This window comes from Netta rufina, assembly GCF_964035555.1.
Source record: "Netta rufina genome assembly, chromosome: 1".
Taxonomy (NCBI): Eukaryota; Metazoa; Chordata; class Aves; order Anseriformes; family Anatidae; genus Netta; species Netta rufina.
In genome coordinates, this window is record NC_140123.1 from 205,247,983 (window position 1) to 205,261,462 (window position 13,480).

General features: G+C 51.1%; 1 protein-coding gene across 2 annotated transcripts; it reads right to left on the minus strand.

The window, feature by feature from the left end:
• Positions 1–431: 431 nt before the first annotated feature.
• On the minus strand, positions 432–8,876 carry ASB13 (ankyrin repeat and SOCS box containing 13). Of its 2 annotated transcripts, XM_084306409.1 has the most exons (7): positions 8,780–8,876; positions 6,974–7,161; positions 5,777–5,927; positions 4,434–4,568; positions 3,241–3,345; positions 2,939–3,130; positions 432–1,916 (listed from the first exon to the last, which is right to left on the minus strand). In XM_084306409.1, exons 1-7 carry the CDS (start codon positions 8,820–8,822, stop codon positions 1,789–1,791), a joined length of 942 nt encoding a protein of 313 aa, XP_084162535.1. In that variant the 5' UTR covers positions 8,823–8,876; the 3' UTR covers positions 432–1,788. The 2 variants fall into 2 exon arrangements, with proteins under 2 accessions (XP_084162535.1, XP_084162536.1); XM_084306410.1 differs by lacking the exon at positions 3,241–3,345.
• Between the last annotated feature and the right edge of the window lie 4,604 nt (positions 8,877–13,480).

Below are 13,480 nucleotides of genomic sequence, written 5' to 3' on the forward strand. Positions count from 1 at the left end.
CCAGGCCAGGCAAGCCACACGGGTCCAATTTAGGTTTCTGGAGATCCCCAGCGTTCATCAGTGGGGCCAGAAGTAGCCAGGCCCTATTTTGCATCTGGATTTCCCAAATGGGATGGGAATGGGGTTATTTCAGATGGCTGGAACCCGTAATGAGGCCCAACCATCCCCAAACCCTCAGGGACTGCCACCGAAACACCGAAGGAATCTGGCGCTGGCCCATCCCTATAAACCCAGAGTGAATTGGGGCTTTGGGATCTTCCAAATCCTTTATCACTCACCCTGGCCAGGGGGTAAATCACGGAGGAAAGCTGTGCAGGACTCATCACAGCTGCTCAAGCAGCTCCAGGACATTTTCTCCTAGGGTTAAAGACGAATAAAAACCGACACAACTCGAGGAACCCGTCAGCGAGGCGACTCGGAGGGAAGAAAGGTAACAGAAAAGGGAACTGGTCGCTTTATTCGGGGTTGTCGGGAGAGCTTTTGGGTTGGGTTTACAGTGGAAACGTGGACTTGGCCATTTTCAGTATTTCAGCAGCTCAGGCAATGTTGAGAAAGCAGCCTAACGAGGAAGCTTTTGGTGAAGGATACACTAAAAACCTTTACGCGGGGGTGAATCCCACAACAAACACCTCCAGAGCTTCCCTGAGCGCCTCGGCAATTTCACATTTCTGGTATTTCAGACACACAAAAAAAAAAAACCCAGGTAGTGTAACAAACAGACAGTCCTACAAAGAGCAGAACCTCAAAAGCTTTCAGTGCCAGTTCTACGCGATGTCACGCTGAAAAAAAAAAATCCACAAAAGGGGTGAGGGGGGAACGAGCCTAACCAAAAATTAAAAAAACGAAGCGATTTAGTGGTCAACATTAAAGTGCATTCGGCTCCACGGCAGCTCTTTAACCCTGTGCTTACAATCTTTTCCCCTCCGTTGTGAGGCTGAGCCCTGGCAAGGGTGCAGGAGCAGCGGGCAGGAGGCAGGCTGCCGGTTATTCACAGCGTGAAGGAGGGTGAGAGCCCTGAGTTTGAGGATTTCTGAACACGTGCTGTCATTCGGGGCAGGAATTTGCCCTCCTGCTGAGGCTGAAGCCCGCTGAAGTTCAGGGAAGGTCGCTTACTGCTTGCAGTGCCTTCAGATTGATTAGCTGGGGGGTTAATTCGCCTCCAGCTGCAGCACACAGCTCACACGAGCCTCGTCCCGTGGCTTGAGGTGGTTCTTGTTCGAGTTTTTAACACCGAGGCTCCCTGTGCTCCCCTTTCAGAAGCACAGACACCCGTGTCCGAGTGCTATCACCTCTAAATCCCTTTGCAGGCAGCAGAGACAGGCGCTCCAAAGGCACCGTGGAGCATCCTAATGCAGCCATCTAAAACAGGAGACACGAATCACGCTCGCCAAGTATCCATTTCTCTCCGCTGACTGCAAAGGGAGCCTGGCTAGATCACCCGGAGACGCGTGAAGGAGAGGGACGGCTAAAATTAGGCGAGGCTAATCCCGTGCCAAGAGTGAGCACTGCAGCCTGGAACGCGGCAGCAGCCTCAGAGATCCCCCCAGGGAGAGGCTGGGGCTGCAGGTCGGGGCTGCACCTTGCCTCGAGTCCGTCTCTGCCCGAAACGCTCGCTCAGAGAGGAGAGGGAGGGGCGCGAGGTGCTGCCTCATGAATACTTATTTACATCGGGTTTGGCTTCGATTAAAATTCATTTCTCGTGGGGAGGTAGAAGAGAAAGAGACGGATACTTCATGCTGTGCGAGCTAAAGCCACTGTCCTGTCCTTTGCCGGTCACCTTCAGCCCCGTCAGTTGTAGGACAGGTACTGGATTAATCGCTGAGGGATGTTTAGCTTGGCAATCTTCTCCAGCGCCCGCTGCCCTGCAGCCTTTCTCACCGTAACTCTGCAGAGCTGTGACAGGCTCAGGGGCGTTTCTGAAACGAAAAAAAAAGGTGCACGGTTACTGCTGCAGCTCAGACAGCAGCCTCGAGCCCAGATTTCAATGCACGCACGCACACACAGGCAGAATCAGGATCGGGGACTTTGCTCCTGGTGTTGTCAGACCTAACGAGCTCCTATCCCTGCCCCTAAAAGCCTCGACAATCACCAGCCTCCAAGATTTGGATCTGTCCTGGGTCTAGTCCTGAATTTAACCACACAATTTCAAAAAAAAAATAATAATCTATTTAGTTAGCACGGTGTTGTTACAACAATCTGCATTAAAAAGCAGCCACACATGCAGCTCTTCCAGCTGAGCTGAGGGGGCAGTAAACCCTGGCGAGGTGTTAACAAGTATTTATGGCATTGTAAGGCTCAGCCTCTTCACCCAGCTCATCTGGGGCCAGAACAGCACGCTTTGCTGCAGTCTGAAAGCAGTGAATAATTCTGAGAGACTCCTACACAGAGAACAGGAGTCAGGGAGAGAAGGGGCTGTAAGGTGCTCGCTGTGCAGAGAGTTGTAAAGCCAGGAAAGATTTTCAGGATCGTGCAGTGCTGGGGGTTTGAAGTGTGCAAATGTACAGAAGGGTTTGTGAATCTCACTTCTGAGGTCCTCAAAGACCTGAAGTCATCCTCAAACCTCAGTCAAAATGTCTCCTCCAAAAGCAGCCAGCCGATGCAGCTGAAGTTTAACACGTTCCCTGCCTCCTACAGAACAAATTTTCATTGATTTCCTTGATCTGACTTAAGGCCCCAAAGTGTAAATGCTCACGCTGACACACGAGAGGGACCTGAATTCAGCGAGGGCAAGATTTGGGCCATCTTACCTCTGTCATTCACCCCCAACTAAGCAGAGCTAGCCTCCAGCCAGCTGGCTTACATTTACCACCCAGAACTCTACACCTTCCTAGGGAGATGATCACGTATCTACGCATCAAAGTGGACTGGGAATCTTGATATGGTGCAACGGAGCCATCAGTCACTGAATTCCCAGGGCAGGGGATCGTATCTCACTCACTTTCGTAGTACTCGAAGCACTTTGCTGTGGGACTGCTGCTCCAGGTGTAATCCGATGGCTTCTTGCCTCGGTTGTCCCTCGCGTAGATGTTTCCTCCGAATTCAATCAGCATTTCCACCAGGTCCACGTTTTTCACTTTTGCTGCATGGTGAAGGGCCGTCTCGTGGAGTTTAGCAGCATTCACGTTTGCCCCTGAGACCAGAAAGGAAAACAAACCCGTTCACAAGAGCCTCACTTGACCCAAATGTAAGGAGTGGTTGAAGTGGAGGAAAAAAAAAAAAAAATGCTATGAACACACGTACGAGCGGCGAGAACGAGATCCAAACAAAACAGCACAAACAGGAAACCAAAGTGCTGAACAAGTTCTCCGTGCTGGCAATGGTTTTCTTCTCGGGCTTTATGTTTTCCTTGCAGAGAAAGGATTTGGGTCAATTTACTAGGTAAATGAGCTGCTGAGTGTGAAGTTCTGAAACCAGCAGAGCCATTTTGGTCATCTCAACTGAGTGCTCACACTCGAGGCAAACAGGAGCCTCCCTGTTAACTATTTGAACAGAAACACAAGCTCACAAGCTGTGGAAGCTCTCCAGCAGACATTACTGAGGCTTTGCTTAGATATTTTGGCTAAGAAAATTGGGTTTTTATTAGCTGACAACGAAAGGTCTTTCTAATGCCTCCAAAACTTGTGATATTTGCCCTGTCAACTGATTTGTTCAGTGCAGGTGAGCTGAACCTCGTCAAGTTTATAGAGCTGACTCTTCTGTATCTAAATCTGAGCTAGCCACACTCCTCTGAGTTAATGGAGTTAAATGTCTCAGGAATTAATTAGTATAATCTGAAGATGGGTGCCCAAGAACTGGAGGGATAGGAAACAAGCTGGCTTAGCTGCCCGATTTCCAGACAAGTAACATTCCACAAAACAAATCGTCCCCGGGCCAAATCACCTCTTGGTAAGCAGGGGCAAAACCAAGAAGCTCAGCTCCAAGCTCCCTGCTAAAATGAGCAGCAAGAAAGCTGGGAGGTGAAAGCTGGAGCACGCGGCACCGACTTGAAATTCCAGCAAGCTCCTCTAGGCATAACGCTAAGCAGATCTCCCAGAGGCACGAGGTGACTTCACCTCTGCTTTTTTTGGACATCATCAAACTCTATGCAAAGCCACAGGAACACGTCAGCACAGCTGAAGGCACGCACACCAGCTGGTATTGCTGGGACGTTGATCCAGAGGGGTGAAGATTTAGGATTTTTTATTAAAATAGGACAGTGAAAACATCGCTGGAGTCATCCTGAACTGGATTTTGACAGGCATCTGCTAAAAAAATGCTTAAGCATTAGGCTTTGCTCAGTTAAAGGTGACAAAAGTGGAAGGTTTTGCCTATGTCATGCTGGAAATGGATAAGTTCTTGTACAATAATTCACTGCAGAGCACCGGGAGGGAAATGCTGCACGTAGGCACCTCCGTAAGCTGCCTGCCCCAAAACAAACCCCGTGGCTGCCATACCTGCCTTGAGCAGCAACTTCACACAGTCCAGATGCTCCCTGGCGCAGGCCACGTGTAGGGGAGTCCCGAAATGGCAGTCGTGGGCCTCCAAGTTGGCACCGACGTCGATGAGGAGCTGCACGCACTCTGAGCTACCTTTGGGGAGGGAAAATCCCAGTCAAAAAAAAAAGAATCCAGCTCAAATGGGAGCGCCTGGCACGCCGGGATGGGCCTGAGCCAGGAGCTGGCTGATCAATATTTGGGGTGGCGGATGTAAAATAAAACTGCTTGCGAGCCAAAAGGTTTTACTGCAGGATGAAGGCTGAGAACGGAGCACGAGGAAGTCACAGCTGCGTGGCAGCAAGCTACAGCTCACAGCCTCTGCAGGGAATCAGGTCAAATAAACCTGAATCCGAGGGCTGGTGCTGAACAGCCTGTGGTTTGCAGAGCTGGCCGTGTGGCTGGATGTGTCCTGGGTGGATTAGCTCACCTTCAGGACCACTCCAGCCTTCTTTTTTCCAATGTTTATAATGTTTGGGGTGGAATTAAACGCAAGGCAGAGCGATTCAGGAAGACACCTTCCTCTGGGCAGACCTCAGGGACATCCCTGTCCCACAGCTGCTGAGATCCAGCTCCGATTTCTGCTCTGGGTGGCCAGCTCAGGACGGTTCACATTGCCAACGCTGCTACAGGGAAGGAGTCTCAGGGCTCAGAGCAGCAGCTGTGTGTGAAATACCCCTCTGAAATACTTCTCTGCTGCTCCCAATGCCTCTGCTGCTCTCAAAGCCACCCCTGATGCTTACTCCTGCTCCACAACTCAGGTCCAAATGTCTAGAAGAGGCTTAGGAGAAGACAGGAGGGGCAGAGAGCGGCAGGCACGCTCCAGCTGGGACATTATTTTGGCCCCTGCAGCTTTCTCCTGCCCCGTGGACTTGAAAAGACTGTCAGAGGGACAAGGAGCAGAGCAGGCAGCACCTCCCTTCACAGCCTCCTCCAGCCTCTGGGCAGCAGCAGAAGCTCTCGACAACCACAGGGGTCTGCGACAGCACCGCCTGGTTAAAAAAGAGTCTCGTGGCTGATTCTCCTCTGTTTGCAAGAGCAACACAGATGGTTTGGCTCAAGGTTTGCTCACAGAGAGTCAGGAAGGTGGTGTTTTATCTGCCTAGGATCTGGTGCCATGCATTGTTTCCTCAAAGGGAGCTGCGCCCGTGTAAGGTGGACATTTTCGAGCCCTAATGATCTGCTGAGCAACAACGGCCTTACTTAAGATTTCTGGTAGCTGGTTTTCTTTTTTTTTTTGTGGTTTTATTTTGATAAATAATCAAATAAATAATCCTCCTGCAGGTAGGAGCAGGCCAGCTTACCGTTCATGCAGGCTTCGTGGAGAGGGGAGGCCGTGTAGAGGGGAGGGTTCACCTTGGCACCGTGGGACAGCAGCACCTTCACGCACTCGATGCTCCCCGAGGCGCAGGCGTCGCAGAGCGGGGTGCTGCCGTCGATATTCCTGGCGTCCACCTTCAGGGCAGAAAAACAGCTGAGCATTTACAGACTGCTGCGTGGCAGCACCCTCGTTTTTGTTTCTATTAACCCCAGAACCGTGCTGAGCTCAGGAAGGAGTCGGCTGACACCGCCAGCAGCCTGCTTGGTGCTGTTGAACACTCCCAGGGCACAAACAGACACGAATATCACGAGTAGCTGCCACGGCTCAGGATGTGACTTCCCTCCTTGCGCTTCTCCTGCTGAACATCACAAGCCCTGCAGCTGAGCCAGCATAACGCGGTGTACAAATACTCCCCGGTTGTGCCAGGGCAAAGTTCAGCTCCCTCTGAACTGGCTGACTTTGCAGCAAGGAGTACGGGGTGCACACACAATCCGTTTAACCAGGCTTGCTTTGAGGACAGCCACCTTTAGGATGTGACTTGTCACGAGTCTTGAAGGCAGCAGACTCCAAATACGTCCAGAAAACCCTTTGGCAGATTTGTGTTCGCGTAATAAAATCAGAGAAGAAATTTAAGAGTAAATATAAATTTCCTCACACATCTACGTGTGCCCTTCGCCCCTTCTGCCCTTGGTTCATCCTGGATAGCTTTAGATATTTGAGTCACCTAAATTAGATTAATTAGATTTGTATTCACCCCGGACTCTGTCAATAGTCAGAATGGAGAGAGGGGGACAGGGAAATACTTACAGGGAGTTTTTTTAAGATCTCCTCAAGCCCAAACACCTCCTGAAGACGCTTCCCTCCCTCTGCTGACTGTCAAGAAAGCCCAGACTGACTAAAGCTGTCTCTTAATTCACAAATTAAGAGCCTGGGTATAGATGGAGCAAATCCAGACCCCAGAAATAAATTCAGACATCACAACGAAGCGGCCTCAAGCCTTTTTTTTTTTTCCCCTAGGTTACTCCAAGACCCTCCTACAAGGGATAAACACTCCAGAATCCCCTTGACCTCAACGCAGGATGAGAGCGCGGCAAGAGCTGCAGCTTCAGCCCAAATCCTACAGCAAAAAATCAATCTTTGGGGCTCGGTTTCGTGGTGGATACCACGAGCAAACACAAACCTGGGCTCCCGCGGCCAGCAGGAGCTTGACACACTGCGTTTGGCCCCGCAGGCTCGCCTCGTGCAGGGGGGTGATGGAGTCGTAGGTGACGGCGTTGACGCAGGCGCCGCTCTCGATCAGCTGCTGCAGCTGCAGGATCTCTCCCCGCCTGGCTGCCTCGTGAACCGGCGTTCGATCGGCCCAAAAACCTGCAGAGGGGGGGGGAATAAAGGAGAATAAATGAATTTTAAGGACACAAGTGAAGAGAAAAAGGGTTTCTGAGCGGGAGAGAGGCAGCTCGGCTGGAACACGAAGCCAGTTTCTCGACGTGCTCCACGCTGAAACTTTCATCCACGTACAAAAAGGGCAGAGAGGAGCAGAAGCCTGACAGTTTGGGGTTGATTTGCCTTTTTGTTTCAAAATACTGAATAATACGACCCGGCCACAGGCAGCACTATAAAATACGGCCCTTTTACCAAAAGCACTGACATTTTCACGGCACAAACGTGCTTTTTTGTTTCCTCGTTAGCTCCTCGTGCCCTTTGCCTATGCTCCTGAGCAGGGCGTTTTGCCTCCAGTGGGGTTTCTCCTGGATTTGGCACAAATCCCAAGGATGGACGAGCCCCAGGACTGCCACCAACGGGACCGGGAAAATGACAAAAAGCTTCCAGCAGCATGAATTAAAGGTTTGCCCTATATATCGCCCTCCAGCACGTGTGTTGGTGGGGGAGCGGCGATGGCTCCCCACAAGCATCCTCCAAGCCCTTTCCTTCAAAAAAACCCTTGACCCCAAATCCCCCATAATCCTCCAAACCAGCCCCAAACCAGACCCAAACCAGCCCCAAATGCCCCAAATCACCCCAAACCAGACCCAAATCATCCCCAAATGCCCCTAACCAATCCTAAATCCACCAAATCAGCTCCAAACCAGTTCAATATCCCCCAAAGCAGCCCCAAATCCCCCAAACCAGCCCCATATGCCCCAAACCAGACCCAAATCCACCAAATCAGACCCATATGCCCCAAACCAGACCCAAATCCCCCAAATCGGACCCAAATCATCCCCAAATGCCCCTAACCAGCCCCAAATGCCCCTAACCAGCCCCAAATGCCCCTAACCAGCCCCAAATCCCAAAACCCAATCCTAAATCCCCCAAATCAGCCCCAAACCATCTCCAAATGCCCCAAACCAGCCCCATATCCCCCAAATCAGCCCCAAATGCCCCTAACCAATCCTAAATCCACCAAATCAGCTCCAAACCAGTCCAATATCCCCCAAAGCAGCCCCAAATCCCCCAAACCAGCCCCATATGCCCCAAACCAGACCCAAATCCCCCAAATCAGACCTATATGCCCCAAATCAGACCTAAATCCCCCAAATCGGACCCAAATCATCCCCAAATGCCCCTAACCAGCCCCAAATGCCCCTAACCAGCCCCAAATACCCCTAACCAGCCCCAAATGCCCCTAACCAGCCCCAAATGCCCCTAACCAGCCCCAAATGCCCCTAACCAGCCCCAAATGCCCCTAACCAGCCCCAAATGCCCCTAACCAGCCCCAAACCATCTCCAAATGCCCTAAACCAGCCCCATATCCCCCAAATCAGCCCCAAATGCCCCTAACCAATCCTAAATCCACCAAATCAGCTCCAAAACAGTCCAATATCCCCCAAAGCAGCCCCAAATGCCCCAAAGCAGCCCCAAATGCCCCTAACCAATCCTAAATCCCCCAAATCAGCCCCAAATCCCCCAAACCAGACCCAAATGCCCCAAATCAGACCCAAATGCCCAAAACCAGCCCCAAATCCCCCAAAGCAGCCCCACGCACTGATGTCGCCCCTCAGGGAGCCGCTGCCCACGGGGCTCTCCATGGCCCGGCCCGGCCCGGCCCGGAACGGCCCCAGAGGGGCTGGGACGGGACGGAACCGGGGGGGGGACGGAACGAAATGGCCGGGGCCGCCCCGGGGGCTGCTGGGAGTTGTAGTTCTCGGGGGGGCGGCCATATTGGGGGAACTGGGGGGACTGGGGGAACTGGGGGGACTGGGGTGGGGAGAGGGGGATGGGGAGGGAAAGAGGGACTGGGGGGACTGGGGGGGGACTGGGAGGGGACTGGGAGAACTGGGAGAACTGGGAGAACTGGTGGGGGACTGAGAGAACTGGGGGAACTGGGAGAACTGGAGGGGAACTGGGGGAACTGGGGGGGGAACTGGGGGAACTGGTGGGGGACTGGGGGAACTGGTGGAGGGTACTGGTGTGTGTGGAAAAGGGGGACTGGGGGAACTGGGATGGGGAATAGGGGGTAGTGGGGTGGGAGGAAAAAGAGACTGGGGGAACTGGTGGAGGGTACTGGGGTGTGGGGAAAAGGGAGACTGGGGGGACTGGGGGAGACTGGGGGAACTGGGATGGGGAGAGGGGGGACTGGGGTGTAGGGAAAAGGGAGACTGGGGGGGACTGGAGGAACTGGGGTGGGGTACTGGGGTGTGGGGAGGGGGAACACTGGGGTTGCGGGATGGGGGGACTGGGATGTGTGGGGAGGGGACTGGGAGAACTGGGATGGGTACTGGTGCATGGGTTAAAAAGGGGACTGGGGGAACTGGGGTGTGGGAGGAAGGGGTAATGGGGTGGGGGGAGAAGGGGTACTGGTGTGGGGGACTCGTGGGTGTGGGGAGACTGGTACGTGTGTGGGAAGGGGACTGGAGGAACTGGTGTGGGGTACTGGTATGTGGGGATGGGAGAACTGGGAGGACTGGTGTGTGGGAAGAGGGGATGCTGGGGACACGGGGGGGGGACAGGAATTGGGTTCTTGCAGCAAAGAGAGGTTTGGGGGCTGCTGGAGGGGACTGGACTGGGATGAACTGGGGCAACTGGGGTGCGGTGCTTAACATGCAGTGGTCCTGCATGTGCACAGCGTTCGCCTCCCTGCCTGCCCCACAAATTTTACACTGAGGTAACCCAGGATGAAACAACAGCATGGAAAGGTGAAGTGATTTTTGCCAAAAATCTGAAAAAAAAAATCAGAGGAAAGCGGAAAATAAACCTCAAATCCCTTATTCCCACTGCACCCAGGAGCGTGTGACCCCCCTGAATTATTTCTGCACTGTCTACCCCAGCTCTGCTCTCTTGGGGTAGTTCCTGGGGTAAGCTCGTGTCTCTAAAAATCTTTATTTTACAGTTTCCAAAATACTCGTGCCCACACGGAGGCAGCAGCAGAGCTGGCAGAGAGCGGCCGCGCTGACGAAACCGCCGACAAATTGGGGGACAGATGCGATGTCAGCTCCCCCCAGCTCGCAGGGACACGGCTCAGGAGCCCTGGGCAGCAACTGCAGCTCAGCAGCAAAACTGCAAAATCGCTAAATTGTCACCCCCACGGCCTTGCAGAGCAGGAGAGAAGCCTCCGAGACCGAAATGAAGGAGCCAAATGTGTGCGTCACGCTGGGAAGACGCGTATAAATGGCACTGCCCTAAATCCTTGCACGTTATTCTCTGCTTCTCCCGGCTTATCAGGGCTAAACCCAACGAGCCGGGTAATAAACAGGCTTCATCTTCTGCCTTCTCCTCCTGCTCCGTCTCTAAATTATAAATAATTTATAAATTATTAAATGCGGGAGAAAGAAGCCGGGTTGTGTGGTTATCTGCCATTCATCTTTGGCTTTTCTCCCTCTGAGAGTGAGTTTCCCCTCAAACAAAGCATTTCCTGCCCTAATTCCCAACGGATTATTGAGGTGTGAGGGCTTTAGGTGTGATTTTTTTTTAGGTGTGATTATTTAGGTGTGAGGAAGAAGCCTCGGTGGGTGCCCGTGTCTTTGTTTTAGCCTGGCAAAGCAAATTACCCAAAGAGAAACCAGACCCGTGGGCTGGCACTCGTGGGGGCGAGGAGAGAAATTTGGGTGCAGCTTTCCTCATCTCCATCCAGGTTTGGAAGAGGCGCTGCCTGTCAGCTGTCTTGCGTGCCAAGGAGATGGAGAAAATGGATTAAAAACACGTCAAAAAATCCCTCTCACAATCTCTGCGGGAGCAGATCCGCAAGGAGAGGCGCTCCCTCTGAGGGAAGAGTGCAGGATTCCTTCATTTACCCGTTCCAGCCACAAATTTGCGATTGCTGGTCGTGTTTTTCCTCCGTCCACAGGTTTTGTGTTTTGTTTTGGGTTTGTGGGGCGAGGTTTGGGTAGCGGGGCCTGTAAGGGTGGGTGGTGGCCTCTGAGGAGAATTCAGCAGCTCCCCCGTGTCAGATAAGGGCCAGGTTCAGCCTGCTCCAAAGGGACCATTAAGCGACGTCATTTGAGCCTCTGTGAGAGCAGATTTAGGAAAGAGTTTGAGAAATTTAAGCAAAAAATGCTGCACAACAGCAGCTGGGAGAGAGGGGTGAGCACCAGCCCTGCAGCCCCAAGGTGAGGAGGGCCGGAGGTGCTCCAGACACGCAGAAGGATGTGAGGAAGGTGTTTTTAGTTCATCTTTTTTTTGTTTGTTTGTTTGTTTCTCAACAAGCTTGCTAGTAATAGGTAAGAAATTTTATTAATCTCCCTACACCGAGTCTGTTTTGCCTGTGACAACAACTGTTGAGTGATCTCCTTGTACTTATCTCAACTCTTCAGCCCGTTCCATCCTATTTTCTCTTGTTTTTCCTTTGAGGAAGGGGAGTGAGAGAGCGGTTGTGGTGGTGGAGCTGGGTGAAAGCAGCCCACGTTTGTGTGTGCACTCCCCAGCCGCCTGGGAGCTGTACTCTGGGTACGCTGCAAACTGAGGAACACCTGTGTCCCCCTCCCAACCACAGCAGCATAGTCCGAAACCATAAAAAATAAAAATAAAAATAAAAATAAAAATAAAAATAAAAATAAAAATAAAAATAAGAAAAGACATTTTTAGAAAATAATCTGTTGCTTACTATTCTGCAGTGACTGCTTGTACAAAATGTAAGTCTGTCCTGGGCTTGCCCCCCACTTGGACAGGAAAGCAGCTGAGTGCCTGGTGGTTAAGTAGGAAACAAACACCACAAAAAAAAAATCTCTATTTTCCAGCAGTGGATGTTTTCATGTTAATTTTGACATCGTAGGAGGAAGAACTAAGTCCGGTGAGAAACTTCCATTCAGCACTTTCACGGAATAAGAAAACCAAGTGTTTTGCACAAACGGCATAAAAACTAAAAGTGCTTTCCTTTCAACTGCAGCAGTGCAAAGATTAGCCCAGGATGGGACCTCACAAAGCACGAGATGTTATCCTTTCTGGCCATACCTTGCAGCCATCCATTCCGCCCCAAGGGCAGGATGTGATAGCTGCAAACCTGTTTTTCGATTTATCAGGGCCTCCAGTCGTTATTTGAAGTTGCAAAGAGCTGACATTCCACTCATTGTCGCCGAAACACAAGCAGGGCTGGAAGAGCTGGTGGAAAACCAAGCAGATTCCACTCACCTCTTGCCCCAGGGTTTGTCCAGGGATGACACTAAATGGATAAATCACTCTGTTTAGCACCAGAGAATAGCAGGTAGTGCCAGCAGGAGTGGCCATACTCTGCTAATACCTGTGTGTAATCCCAGCTGCAGTTCCAACAGGGCTGGGGGTCGACCAGCTGTAGATGAAGAAATTGTGATACAGACAATAATGTGAAGAGAAAAACAGTGCCTACCTCAGTTTAATATGATCAGGAGCAAGTGTTCCTATTTTAAAACATATCCGTATATATACAACACCTGAAAGCAGCTGCTTAGAACAAAAGGCCAGGAACGATCGTGTTTTAGCCTTAAAAAGTTCTTATCAGGCCTCCAGCAAAGCACTCATTTCCTCAGTTTTCTCCTCTGTAAAGTACAAATATGACTGGTTTATAGCACCTGATGGAAGGGTTTAAGCATCACTGCATGGACCGATGTGGCTCAGGACAGGAGAAACTTGATTTCCTGAGACCAGCCAGCAGCTCCTGAGCTTCACATGCTGGGGAGAAGGCAGGATGATGTGGAAGGAGATAGAGGCTGGAAATCACTCAGAGTGGAATAAAAGCAGCTCTTTTATAGACACAATCTATATTTCCATCTAGCAGAATATAATCCCCTATAAATGTCACTGCCCTGCATCTGCAGATAGCCTGCAATAACAGCAGTACAACCTACTCCAGCTCTGAAGCATGTGAACGACTCTGAAGATAATAACAATGATTGCAAATGCTCCCTCTGCTTAATTGCTACAGGACTAATTACTGCAAGAGAGGAAAGAGATGTTTTGTTTAGGAGTCTCATACACGTAGTCTCACGTTTTGCCATGATCGAGCAGGAACATTTTGGTCACGGAATGAGCTTGTGTCCCCTTGGCTCCAGTCGTGTGCCTGGTAAAGAAGAATAAGTAATGTTTATAAAGTACTACATAAAACACTCTGTCTTCAGAGATTGCCAGGTTTACATTGCAAATAATAGGGTAAACAGCACAGCTATTCATTTTTAAGAAACTACCTCGATAATCACTGGAAAAAAAAGGAAAAAATGGTGACGGGATTTGATGAAAAAAAAAAAATCACTTGTTCATCACTGAAAATGCTAATCTGCAC

Coding starts and splice junctions, on each gene's coding strand:
- ASB13 (XM_084306409.1), bottom strand. CDS start 8,822: ATGGAGAGCCCCGTGGGCAGCGGCTCCCTGAGGGGCGACATCA. Junction 5,928..6,973: donor TGCTGGCCGCGGGAGCCCAG/GTTTGTGTTTGC, acceptor TCTGCCCTGAAG/GTGGACGCCAGGAATATCGA. Junction 3,346..4,433: donor GAAGTTGCTGCTCAAGGCAG/GTATGGCAGCCA, acceptor TTTCTCTGCAAG/GAAAACATAAAGCCCGAGAA.